Source organism: Hyla sarda, chromosome 3 (genome assembly GCF_029499605.1).
Source record: "Hyla sarda isolate aHylSar1 chromosome 3, aHylSar1.hap1, whole genome shotgun sequence".
NCBI lineage: Eukaryota > Metazoa > Chordata > Amphibia > Anura > Hylidae > Hyla > Hyla sarda.
In genome coordinates this window covers 357,271,851-357,286,381 of record NC_079191.1, presented here as the reverse complement: position 1 = coordinate 357,286,381, position 14,531 = coordinate 357,271,851, and the positions used below count along the sequence as shown (strand labels likewise).

General features: G+C 41.9%; 1 protein-coding gene across 1 annotated transcript in view; it reads right to left on the bottom strand.

The window, feature by feature from the left end:
• Positions 1 to 14,531, bottom strand: part of SLC24A3 (solute carrier family 24 member 3) — a 380,969-nt gene that overhangs the window by 77,673 nt on the left and 288,765 nt on the right. The window contains exon 7 of the mRNA XM_056567630.1: positions 2,300 to 2,374. Coding sequence (XP_056423605.1) covers positions 2,300 to 2,374 — 75 coding nt within the window. The remainder of the gene's footprint in view (positions 1 to 2,299; positions 2,375 to 14,531) is intronic.

Below are 14,531 nucleotides of genomic sequence, written 5' to 3'. Positions count from 1 at the left end.
ATTGAGTCGCACTGCAACCCACAAGTGGCCGCAACTCAGAGATGTTTGGCTCGGCCACTCAAGGACATTCACAGAGTTGTCATTAAGCCACTCCTGTGTTGTCTTGGCTGTGTGCTTAGGTGAACCTTCTGCCCAGTCTAAGGTGAAGAGCACTCTGGATCAGAAAATTATCAATAATATCTCTGTACATGACCCATTCACTGAACCCCCCCCCCCCCCCCAACAGCATTATGCTGCCGCCACCATGCTTACCCTTGAAGGATGGTATTAGGCAGGTAATGAACAGTCAATCTTGCTTTCATCAAAGAGTATTGTTTCTCAAAGTGATGGGATTTTCATTTTTCTTATACTAAGGAGGTTTTTTCTACCCTTCTTCAGATCTGTGCATCCACACAATGCTGTCTTTGAGCTCTACAGGCAGTTCGTTCCCCCACATGGCTTGGTTTTTGCTCTGATATATATTGTGAGCTGTGATGTCTTAAATAGACAGGGATGTGTCTCCCCAAATCTTGTCCAATCTACTAAATTTACCACAGGTGACTCTAATCAAGGGTAAGAAACATCTCAGAGATGATCAAGAGGAGCCAGAGCCCAATTTAAAGTATCATAGCAAAGGGTCTGAATACTTATGTCCAGTTTTTCCTTTTTAATAAATTTGCAAACATTTCTAAAATTCTGCTTTCACATTCTCATTCTAGGTTGATGGGGGGGGGCTAGATCTTTTTGATTTTTGTTATTTAGCCTAAGGCCGCAACATAACAAAATGTGAAAAAAGTGAAAGGGTCTGAAGAGTTTTCAAAAGGATTGTACGCACCTCCTAGCAACATTTTGGATATTCATAAGGGGGACTGTTATTCATTGCATTAATAATCCATTCTTTCATGTACAATGAAATGATAAAATATTTTAAACTTTATTAAATCTTTATTTTTAAGGTCCAAATTGCACAAAATCATAAAATAATATGCAAAAAAGGGTAATTGGCCCCCTGCCTACAATGTGACATTCATTATACTATTGTCTTCCTATTCAACAAAAACCTCTGTGGCTCCTGTAGCTACAACTCTTGGAACCAGACACTTTGTGAAAGATATAGGTAAAGGGAGCCTGTCATATTAAAATGTAGTCTAATCTGCAGGCATCGTGTTATGGAGCAGAAGGAGCTGGGCGGAATCATTTTCAGTTTTATGAGAAAAGTTCCAGGATAACTTGTCTTTCATTCATGGAAATCTCTGCTCATTCTGGGCTAAGTAGTCAAGTGGGAGATCCTACTTAGTGATTGACAGTTATGTGCATATAAGTGTACATAGACAGAGAGCTGTCAATCACTAAGTAGGACTGCCCACTTGACTATGACTTACATAGCCCAGAATGAGCAGACAACTATATATCAATCTGCTCAGCTCCTCCTGCCTTATAACATGATGCCTGTAGACTGTACTGTATTGTCAATGTGACAGATTCCTTTTGATTTATCAACACAAAGCAATTTATCAGAGGTATAGAGGTAAAAAATAGGGACAGTTCCTTAAAAAGAAACACTTGGTAGGTGCTCATACCTATCTATATATAAGCAAGCACCTATCACTTATGGTCCATGATCCCTACTAAATTAAAAAAGTACCTGTCACCAAATAAACTGTTCTAAACTAACTCAGGCTATGTTCCCTAACTACCTAACTGCCCTTCAGCCCTTAAAAAAAATTCAGAGCTTTAAAAAGCTATGTATCATACCTTTCTTCCAGCAGGAGAAAGTGGGTGTTTCCCAGCAGGCATGACATCACTGAAGCCTGCTGGGGGAACACTTCCACCCTCACATGGTTGCAGTGTTGTGATGAATAGAAGACCTCATGCTTGGTGCATGTTTCAGTCTGTGTTGCTATCAGTGAGGCTCTCCTGCAGGTTTCAGTCTGTGCAGCTTTCAGTGAGAATCTGTGGAGCTTTCACTTTGTGTGCAGCTGTCAATCAAGCTCAGTGCAGCCAGAAGCACTTCCTGAGTTTGGACTCCTGCCGGGCCAGGAGGAGACCAAGCTCACTGTATTAATTGTGGCAGGGAACAGAATAGAGCCACCTAGTGGCCGTTTTTATATTATATTTTAAACATATTTATGTTGATAATTTTAAAAGCAAATGAATGGGAAAGTGTCTGCTAATTACACAAGGAACACTATATTAAAAGTTTTATTTGGTGACAGGTACTCTTTAACAAACTTACTTAAACAGACTTCTGCAAAGTGTGTTACACATTGATAATGAGAACATATTTATTGTTATATTTTAAAGTAATAAATGTACTTACTATAATTAGTGCAATAACAGACAAGGTGTAATAGGTAGCATCTCGTAACAAACACCAAGATGAGAGGACAACAACCTGAAAAAGAAAAAACAGACAGCTGAGTAACTTTGTAGATACATGCCATTATTTATTGTGCAGAGATCGTGATACACAACATACTAGGACTGCATTACTGGAAACAGCCAACCCCCATCCAGCTTAGCTCAGCTTCTATATGTGGGGCATTTGGCTTCTCCTTCTCAGATTACTATACAGTGTCTGATGTAATTACTGCAATTCCCAGAATGCAAATCAACGCATACATGGATTAGAATGGATAATAACGCATGATATAACTATGTACAAAATCTGTGCAAGATAAGAAATGCAACATATTTGTATAGGTAGTAGTAAATGTAGAATATATTTTCATATAAAGGCATCATTTATTGTTCTGTTAGCAACAAAAAAAACAAACAACAACAAAAAAAAAAGGAATATTTATGCTTTTTTCCCCCTTACCATGTCAGATCTTTGATTCCACACATTATAGCAAACTACTCTAAAGATGGCCATGTACGTCAATGTCAGCTGAACATGCACGTGTATGTGGTGGCATCAGAAGAAATGATTGTTCAACAGACAATGAATCTAATGCCTAAGGCTGAAGTCACATATAGTGTTTTGCAGCGATTTTTAGGACATTATATACTGCATTTTAGGGCAAAAAGGCTGCAGCCAGTTGTTGCTTTAAAGGGGTACTCCGCCCCAAGACATCTTATCCCCTATCCAAAGGATAAGATGTCTAATCATGGGGGTCCTGCCGCTGGGAACCCCCGCGATCTCGACTGCGGCAGCCCAGACATCCGGTGAACGGAGCGATCTTCACTCTGTGCCGGATGACTGGTGATGCGGAGGCTCGTGACGTCATGGTCACGAGGGGAAAGTACTGAAAAGTATATATATACAGTACAGACCAAAAGTTTGGACACACCTTCTCATTCAGAGTTTTCTTTATTTTCATGACTATGAAAATTGTATATTCACACTGAAGGCATCAAAACTATGAATTAACATGTGGAATTATAGACATAACAAAAAGGTGTGAAACAACTGAAAATGTCATATTCTAGGTGGAAAGTGTCCCCAAGTGCAGTCACAAAAACCATCAAGACCTACAAAGAAACTGGCTCACATGCGGACCGCCCCAGGAAAGGAAGACCAAGAATCACCTCTGCTGCGGAGGATAAGTTCATCCGAGTCACCAGCAATCTCAGAAATCGCAGGTTAACAGCAGCTCAGATAAGAGGCCAGGTCAATGCCACACAGAGTCCTAGCAGCAGACACATTTCTAGAACATCTGTTAAGAGGAGACTGTGTGAATCAGGCCTTCATGGCAGAATATCTGCTAGGAAACCACTGCTAAGGACAGGCAAAAAGCAGAAGAGACTTTTTTGGGCTAAAGAACACAAGGAATGGACATTAGACCAGTAGAAATCTGTGCTTTGGTCTGATGAGTCCAAATTTGAGATCTTTGGTTCTAACCACCGTGTCTTTGTGATATGCAGAAAAGGTGAACGGATGGACTATACATGCCTGGTTCCCACCGTGAAGCATGGAGGAGGAGGTGTGATGGTGTGGGGGTGCTTTGCTGGTGACACTGTTGTGGATTTATTCAAAATTGAAGGCATACTGAACCAGCATGGCTACCACAGCATCTTGCAGCGGCATGCTATTCCATCCGGCTTGCGTTTAGTTGGACCATCATTTATTTTTCAACAGGACAATGACCCCAAACACCTCCAGGCTGTGTAAGGGCTATTTGACCAAGAAGGAGAGTGATGAGGTGCTGCGCCAGATGACCTGGCCTCCACAGTCACTGGACCTGAACCCAATCGAGATGGTTTGTGGTGAGCTGGACCGCAGAGTGAAGGCAAAAAGGGCCAACAAGTGCTAAGCATCTCTGGGAACTGCTTCAAGACTGTTGGAAGACCATTTCAGGTGATTACCTCTTGAAGCTCATCAACAGAATGCCAAGAGTGTACAAAGCAGTAATCAAAGCAAAAGGTGGCTAGAACCTAGAATATAACATATTTTCACACTTTTTTGTTATGTATATAATTCCACATGTGTTAATTCATAGTTTTGATGCCTTCAGTGTGAATGTATAATTTTCATAGTCATGAAAATAAAGAAAACTCTGAATGAGAAGGTGCGTCCAAACTTTTGGTCTGTACTGTGTATATATATATATATATATATATATATATATATATACACACACACAAATGTAATGTAAAATGTTGACTTGCAGGATTCCACTCCATTTACAATGGGGAGTCACAGATTTACAAATTTGGAAAGTTTTCTGACCAGCTATTTCTTGGTGGAATTTTTATTCACAAGAAATGAATAGTAAATAGGCCAGGTTGTGAAACCACGCCCTTGTTCTGGGTTTGTCAGATTTGTAGGTATATATTGCCGCAATGTGCCAACAAATTTGGAGCAGACACAATTTGTTTGGTATAAAAATATACAAAGAGCTCCTAGGATATTGCCTTTATATAAAGTAATGAGTTACAGCTGCTGCTAATCATGATAATGTACTTATAACATCGATACCCCAATGCTTTATTAGACTACACTCAGTCCATGGACCTGCCAGGAACACGTCACAGTATATATCGGCAAAATTTTTTGATGGGCAGCATGTACTGCTGGAGGACTACACTGCTCCAAAATATAAAGGGAACACTTAAACAACACAATGTAACTCCAAGTCAATGACACTTCTGTGAAATCCCACTGTCCACTCAGGAAGAACACTGATTGACAATCAATTTCACATGCTGTTGTGCAAATGGAACAGACAACATGTGGAAATTATAGGCAATTAGCAAGACACCCCCAATAAGGTTTGGGAGGACAGCCCTAAGGAGACCATCCGCCACCTCATCAGGAGCATGCCCAGGCGTTGTAGGGAGGTCATACGGGCATGTGGAGGCCACACACACTACTGAGACTCATTTTGACTTGTTTTAAGGACATTACATAAAGTTGGATCAGCCTGTAGTGTGGTTTTCACTTTGATTTTGAGTGTGACTCCATATCCAGACCTCCATGGGTTGATAAATTTGATTTCCATTGATAATTTTTGTGTGATTTTGTTGTCAGTACATTCAACTATGTAAAGACGAACGTATTTCATACGATTAGATCATTCATTCAGATCTAGGATGTGTTATCTTAGTGTTCCCTTTATGTTTTTGCGCAGTGTATGTAAACACAGATTGGTTGGTTGGTATGGGTAACACAGACAGTTTTTCTTTTAACTCCTTTGCAACTTATATTATGTTATAACCTTGTCTCTGCAGAGGCAGCAGTACTCCATCACTACCTGGAAGCCATATTGTCCTATGGACACTTTTCTGACCATTAACTCCCATTCAATACAGGGGCCATTAGACATATAACACCAATAGTGTTGAGCGGCATAGGCCATATTCGAATTTGCGATATTTCACGAATATATGGACGAATATTCGTCATATATTCGCAAAATTCGCATATTCATAATATTCACGTTTTATTTTCGCATATGACAAAATTCGCATATGCGAAAATTAGCATATAAAATAAGCATATGCGAAAATTTGCACGCCAGTCTCACACAGTAGTATTAGAGCCTTCTTTACACCACACAAGCTGGAAGCATAAATGATGATAACTGTACTGTACTGATCATGTGTACTGTAAAAAAAAAACAAAAAAAAAAACAACGAATATTCGTAATTATGAATATATAGTGCTATATTCGTGAATATGCGATATTCGCAAATAAAATTTGCATTGCGAATATTCGCGAGCAACACTAAACACCAATTGTGCTGCCTAAGCAGAAAATACAGAATTCGAATTTGTTACGAATTTCAGGAAAAAATTTGATTCGTACCCAATGTGAATATCGGCGCGATTCGATCATGCGAATCACTTCATGAAACTCCATTTAGTGAGGTCCAGGTTCCAGGGCATCTAAAATGGCGGATCCACATGTGAGGACATGGGGCAAGGAATCCTGGGAAGGGGGAACAAGGGTAGGCGGGATGACCCTGAATCACATGCAGCCTATCAGCAGCTAGCCACCCCTGTGATGTCACAGCCCTATATAATCGGCTGCCATATTGCGGTCAGTCACTTCAGCCTTTTGCAGAGAGATAGACAGGGACAGACAGTGCTGTGTGTTTGCCAGAAAAGCGGTTTTCCAGCAGAGATTCACCTCCTAGTCACATCAGTGTTCCGTTGCACAGTGGGACAGAGAGCAGTGTGTGTTGCACAGAAAAGCATTCTTACTGCAGTGATTCACCTCCCAGTCACTACAGCGTTCTATTACAGAGAGGGACAGAGAGCAGTGTGTGTTGCACAGAAAAGCATTCTTACTGCAGTGATTCACCTCCCAGTCACTACAGCGTTCTATTACAGAGAGGGACAGAGAGCAGTGTGTGTTGCACAGAAAAGCATTCTTACTGCAGTGATTCACCTCCCAGTCACTACAGCATTCTATTACAGAGAGGGACAGAGAGCAGTGTGTGTTGCACAGAAAAGCATTCTTACTGCAGTGATTCACCTCCCAGTCACTACAGCATTCTATTACAGAGAGGGACAGAGAGCAGTGTGTGTTGCACAGAAAAGCATTCTTACTGCAGTGATTCACCTCCCAGTCACTACAGCGTTCTATTACAGAGAGGGACAGAGAGCAGTGTGTGTTGCACAGAAAAGCATTCTTACTGCAGTGATTCACCTCCCAGTCACTACAGTATTCTATTACAGAGAGGGACAGAGAGCAGTGTGAGTTGCACAGAAAAGCATTCTTACTGCAGTGATTCACCTCCCAGTCACTACAGCATTCTATTACAGAGAGGGACAGAGAGCAGTGTGTGTTGCACAGAAAAGCATTCTTACTGCAGTGATTCACCTCCCAGTCACTACAGCATTCTATTACAGAGAAGGACAGAGAGCAGTGTGTTGAAGTGTGTTGCACAGAACAGCAGCGATTCAGCTCAAGCACAAATCCTGCCTAGAAGCACTGGTAGGGAAGGGAGTGAGATTGAGAGAGAAAGTGCAATTTTGGGTGTAGTTAAAGGAGTACTCCGGCACACATTTTTTTCCTTTTATCCCGTCCGGGCTGCAAAATAAAAGAAAACACACTTTCTCTTACCTGCATACGCTCCCCCGGTGCTCCGGTACAGGTGTTCGGTCCCTGGGCTGTATTCTTCTTACTTCCTGTTAGCCCGGCACGTCACATGGAGCTTCAGCCTATCACCGGCCGAGGCGGGACATCGCTGCGGCCAGTGATAGGCTGAAGCTCCGTGTGACGTGCCGGGCTAACAGGAAGTAAGAAGAATACAGCCCAGGGACCGAACACCTGTACCGGAGCACCGGGGGAGCGTATGCAGGTAAGAGAAAGTGTGTTTTCTTTTATTTTGCAGCCCAGACGGGATAAAAGGAAAAAAGTGAGCGCCGGAGTACTCCTTTAACAGCGATTGTGTGCTGCAGCACTGGTGTGTACTGCTAGTGTTGTACACAAATAAATTTTTAAGCGTAATTGAGCGCATTGTCCTCCCCTCATGAGTGCATACCACATATGTACATCTAAGTGAAGTACTATTTGGTTCCTGTTAAAGTCTCAAGGGCCTAGATCAGTGATGGCGAACCTTTTTGAGCCCGAGTGCCCAAACCGTAATGCACGCCAACTTTTTTTCCCTCAAAGTTCCAGCACAGCAATTAAAACAGAATACTGAGGTTTAAGTTTAGAAAAAATAACTCCTACAGCTGCCATAACTAATTAACATCTTTTGTTTTAAAAGAATACAACAACAGAGTTCAATGATCCAAACTTGTTGTTTTTTTTTATTGATAGTTTATAGTTCCCCCACATTAGGATGTAGTTCCCCCACATTAGAATGCCACCACAGTTCCCCCACATTAGGTTGGCAGTGTAAGTCCCCCCGCATTAGGTTGTAGTTCCCCCACATTAGTTTGGCAGTATAGGTCCCCGCACATTAGGTTGTCAGCATAGTTCCCTTACATTAGCTTGGCAGTATAGTTTCCCCACATTAGGTTGTAGTTCCCCCTCATTAGGTTGTCAGTATTGTTCCCCCACATTAGATTGGCAGTATAGTTCCCCCACATTATGTGCAGTATAGTTCCCCCACATTAGGTGCAGTATAGTTCCCTCACATTAGGTTGTCAGTACAGTTCCCCCCACATTAGGTGCAGTACAGTTCCCCACATTAGGTGCAGTATAGTTCCCCCACATTAGGTGCAGTATAGTTCCCCCACATTAGGTGCAGTATAGTTCCCTCACATTAGGTTGTCAGTATAGTTCCCCCCCATTTGGTGCAGTATAGTTCCCCCACATTAGGTGCAGTATAGTTCCCCACATTTGGCACAGTATAGTTCCCCACATTAGGTGCAGTATAGTTCCCCACATTAGGTGCAGTATAGTTCCCCCACATTAGGTGCAGTATAGTTCTCCCACATTAGATACAGTATAGTTCCCCCACATTAGGTGCAGTATAGTTCCCCCACATTAGGTGCAGTATAGTTCCCCCACATTAGGTGCAGTATAGTTCCCCCACATTAGGTGCAGTATAGTTCCCCCACATTAGGTGCAGTATAGTTCCCCCACATTAGGTGCAGTATAGTTCCCCCACATTAGGTGCAGTATAGTTCCCCCACATTAGGTGCAGTATAGTTCCCCCACATTAGGTGCAGTATAGTTCCCCCACATTAGGTGCAGTATAGTTCCCCCACATTAGGTGCAGTATGGTCTACAGGCCATAGCAGTAGGTCTTGGGACCAGAGGAGCAGTTGTCGGAGCACTGAAGATGACGTACATACAGGTAACTTACCAGTGAAAGGCCAGCCAAAAGTACACACCGGCTGGGGTTGTAGACAAGTACTGTTTTAAGGGTACTGGAGCGCATTATCCTCAGCGTTCCCCTCACTCAGGTTTATGGTATGGACTGTTGCAGAAATTTCTACAACTTAAACTGTCCCCCTTTTAAATCCACCCTTGATGACCTTGTCACATATAATACTACCTCTTTTTTGATAGCACTTTTATCACAGATTTTAATATTTTTTGAAGCTTGTTTTTTTTGCACTTGTATGTTCTGTAATCAGGTGCGCTGTTGCAAGGGGGGTCCAGCACACATTACACTGAGGTATTGATTCCCAACCAGGGTGCCAGGACACTCTGGTGGGAAATATGGCGCTAACATTTTTTGATTTTTTTTTGCCCAGGCCTGCGCACCTGTGAGGCTGGAGGCATTTGAGTGAGGCTGGAAACATTGGGTGAGATTTATCAAAACCTGTGCAAAGGAAAAGTTTCCCATAGCAACCAATCAGATTTCTTATTTCAGTTTGCAGAGGCCTTGTTAAAAATGATAGAAGCGAGCTGATGGGTTGCTATGGGCAACTGGGCAACTTTTTCTCTGCACAGGTTTTGATAAATCTCCCCCCTTGTGCATTGTGGGAAGGCTTGCCTTGTAATTTACAGACTTTGTTTAAAGACTTTTTATAATTTATGAAAAGTGACTTGTAAATTTTGAAACAAAATTTTATAGAATTTAAATAAATAATTTTGATCCATAAAAGCCAGATAAGAAGTCCAGAATGGAAGGTAACTCTTGTCACCACATTCTCATGGCATGAAGGACATTTCCAAAAGAATCTGCAAGCCATACTGAATATCAGTGTTATTTCACTAACCCAGCACACTCCCTATGCGTGTTACAGCAAGGCAAAGTGTTCTACACCCCTATTGAGGCTCTCTGTTGCCTAGAAATAGCCGTTTTAATAGCGATTTGCCGGAAATAAATTCGGATCAAACAAAATTTTTTCAAAAATTCGCTCATCTCTAATGGCCACCCATAGGCACTTTTTTTAAATTGATAAATGCATAGTTACAATATCATTATTACATAAAATCTTCCTTTATTATTTTTCATTATTCTGTGACCAAATAAAACATTCCATACAGCACCTATAGCACCTGTGGTAAATGGTTCTAATCCTAAAAACAACCCCGTCCATCAAGCCAAACCTACAACCTCCAACTTCTGTGTTGATCCAGAGGAAGGTAAAAACCCATTGCCCTGTACTAGGGGAAAAATTCCTTCCAAGTACAGCCATCATAATAAATCCTTCGATCAACGTCCCATCGCCACAAATCTAATACCCAAAACCTGTAATATCCACCATCACAGCATTCTGGTGCAGAGAGTTTGATAGTGTCACTGTCCGTACTGTAAAGAATCCCTGTCTATGATGGTGATGAAACCTCATTACCTAGATGTAGAGGATGCATATTTGTCAAAGATAAAGGCCTATGACTAAAAGGATCATTATAGATGTCTGTAGTCTCCATTAATTTACCTGTGCATGGTTATAAGATTGTACTGGTAGACAGATGTGGAATCTAGGTAGCCTGGCAGGGCTAGCCAGATGTCCGAGGAAAATCCGACTTGTAGCTGGATAGGCGCACACCCGAGGATGGACACGGAACCGAAATGGTTAATAAAGGCTTTATTTCTGGTGGAGAACAACGCGTTTCGAGGGGGCACCCCTCTTCGTCGTTTCAGGTGCCCCCTCAAAACGCGTTGTTCTACACCAGAAATAAAGCCTTTATTAACCATTTCGGCTCCGTATCCATCCTCGGGTGTGCGCCTATCCAGCTACAAGTCGGATTTTCCTCGGACATCTGGCTAGCCCTGCCAGGCTACCTAGATTCCACATCTGTCTACCTGTTCCTGACCGCTAGCAAAGCGGGACCGATGGCCGGCTGCCTCCCGACATACCTTCATCAAAGCGCAAAACAGTGTCGTGCAATATTCCTATTCTCCCTACAATTCACCTGTCACCTACGATCTTCACCATTGGAGCGCCGTCTCCGTGTGCTTTTTCTCTAAGATTGTACTGAACCTAGGTTTATTTTTCACAACTAAATAACTCTAAAGATAGAAGTCTATAACTGGCAATTCTGCATAATCCCCCAAGAAAAGAGGCCTAAAAAGAAAGAAAGAACGTCTCACATAATAATTCTTTTCACCTAATATCTGACAAATGAGGCTGAACAGTGGGCATTACTGTGTTTAATTTGTTATCACAGTGGGTAAATGTTCCCTATGAAAAGTGTGGGAGGTAAAACAATCATCTCTCTGTTTGTTAACAATTTCTCCAATGTAACACAAAAGAAAACGTAACCCACCAGAACAGAAGAATTATAAAAATGACTCGCTGACGTGCAAAAGAGCCTTTAATAATAATATGAGAATATCAGAACACCACATGGTGAACTACTTAAAATCCAGATCAGAATGATCTCTCTCTCTCTCTCTCTCTCTCTCTCTCTCTCTCTCTCTCTCTCTCTCTCTCTCTCTCTCTCTCTCTATATATATATATATCAAGTTCCCCACGATCGCTTCCTCTGGCAGAACGGTCTCACTGCTCATACATAAAAAAAATCCTCTTCTGTATTGGTAATTTTTTTTTTTTTTGCCTTAAGGCACATATGCCATCTTCATGTTATTGTTATAGTCTTGAACATAAATAAATCATGGGAGATGTCTCTGTATTGTCCTCTCATATATTTATATATATTGTTTTCTTTTGCACTAGTTTTAACATATCTCCTTTTAGGTGTTTTAAATGAAAGCCTATGACAATAACTGCCCATCCATTGTAATTAAAGGAAAAATAACTAAAAAGCGAGTGACTGCAATCTAATCTCTTAAATTCCATGTGGTCTGTCATGTGGACATTACTTCCTTTGTGTTGAAGTGCCTTTAAAGGGGTACTCAGCCCCTAGACATCTAATCCCCTATACATTGGATAAGGGATAAGATGTCCAATCGCGGGGTCCTGCAGCTGGGGACGCCCGTGATTTCCCTGCACCCGACGTTTGGTTAGAGCTTTGGGTGTGGCGCCGGAGGCTCGTGACGTTACGGCCACGCCCCCTATATCGTATGTCTGGGGTGCTGCAGCTGAGATCGCGGGGGTCCCCAGCAGCAAGACCCCCACGATCAGATATCTTATCCCCTATCCTTTGGATAGCAGATAAGATGTCTAGGGGCAGAGTACCCCTTTAAGTAGGCATATTAGACACAGAGCATAAACACATGACTTACATACATATAGGAGACAGCTAAACATGGAAAGCAAGTAGAAGGGAGGGCTGAGAAGTATTTCCCTATATTGTGTAGCAGCCCAATGGGCAGGCAGATGGAATGAATGGAGAAGCTGGTGGGAATTTAAAGAGTTGTGGTTCTTCAGGCAGCACAGTCTGAGTCACATTGGCTGGGATGCTTCCACCAAAACTTCCACGCTCATTTGGCTGGCACAGTGAATTAGAGTGTTGCACTTGGGAAGGATTGAATCAATGTCCTGGCTTTTGGGATTTGGTGGTAGTGGTCAATAGGAGCAAGACACAAAGGGGTAACTCGCAACAGCAATGACTCCCAGTTCTCTTTACTAAAGATCAATGGCAACACTTTCAAGATTTAAGCACGATTTTTCAATACAGGTTCAGGCAGACTTGAGTTTGACTTAAGCAGGGTTTATACAATGTGTATATTTCTTCTGTTACGTTATGGAGCTGTTTCTGTTTTGTACATCATAGCGCAGAGGCAGGAAAACTCGTCTGCTTATTAAAAATTGCAGCAAAGCACCAGGATGCTCTTGTTTGTCTCATCAGTACTGCAATCCAAAGATGTGGGGTACAGATCTGTAAATTTTGTTACATGGGAGCCAAATTAAACTAGGCCTGGCCGGAAGACTACTAGATCCTAATATAAAGCTAAGGGATCCTTGTTTACCTTACAGGCTAAGTTTCTTATTACTTCTATAATTCCTGCTCTTAAACTTAGGACTTACCTGAACAGTGTCTTGACTTCCTCTCTGTAGAGAGGCTGGGCTAGGGTAAGGTTCTTACAGTGAGTGTGTGTGTGTTTTATCTCTTTCTCAGCTTTGCCTTTTAAAAAGAAGTTCAAAGCATGTTATATAATAAAACATTTATTACAGTGCACAGGAGGTTTTAAATTGGTAGTGGATCCTGCATGTCACCAATCAAGCATGGCAGGGTCCCATCCAAAATGGGGCCACCTCATTGGAGGTTTTTAATTTCAATTTGATAGTGGATCCTGCATGTCACCCAGTCAGAGGTCATATGCCCAGCAGAAGGTGAATTGATTTAACATGTTAGGGTCCCATCCGAAATGAGGCCACCTCTGCGTGGTGGATGATCAAAAAGTGCGCTAAGAGCCTTCATTTTTTGACCAAGAGTGCTGCTGCAACCTTTCTTTCTTTCTTGTTTACGCAAAATAATAAAAGCACACAAATTCTAACCGCAGGCTATGTAAGGGCCCCTGGGGACACTACACAATAGTATGCAATTAGTATACTGGGTCAGAAGAAGACTTAGCTCTCTAACTGTATACAGACAATGGTTGCACTATCCTTGGTTACAATACTAAGTACAATGCAAAACACTGTACAGATTAAGAGAACATAAAGATCCCAGAGCTGAGCATGTGCAATATGTAGTTCTATGGATCCAGATACACTTTTAAATCAATGTGTCACATTCAGATGTAAAACAGAAATCTCAATGGATACCTGCTTACTGAAGAAACGCGCTGGATTAATGTACATCCATCCCTAGGAGACTGTAGCAGTCTCTTGCTATAGCTTTAGATACAGCTGAGACCTGACCTGAAGAGGTCGGTAGATCTTCATATTATGAAGGAAGGTGGAGGAGAGAGCAAAGTGTTTTCTCTGTATCAAACATTGATTCTTATTCTACTGTTATGATGGAAGTCTGTTGTGACTTGTTATGCTGTTCATACTTTTTTGGCCTCAATCTGACCTTAGAAAGCATCTCAGGAGTAAAAACCTTGTGAGGGTTTGGTGAAGCATTGGTCATGACCCTATGCTCCAAGTATGTATTTTGGGGTGTAGTTTCCAAAATAGTATGTCTTTTTTTCTTTCTTTCTGTTCTGGCACCATACGGGCTTCCTAAATGCGACATGCCCCCCAAAAACCAAAATTTTCTTTCCAAAAGCCAAATGTCACCCCTTCTCTTCTGAGCATTGTAGTATGCCCACAGTGCACTTGACATCCACACATGAGGTATTTCCATACTCAGAAGAGATGGGGTTACAAATTTTGGGGGGCATTTTCTCCTATTACCCCT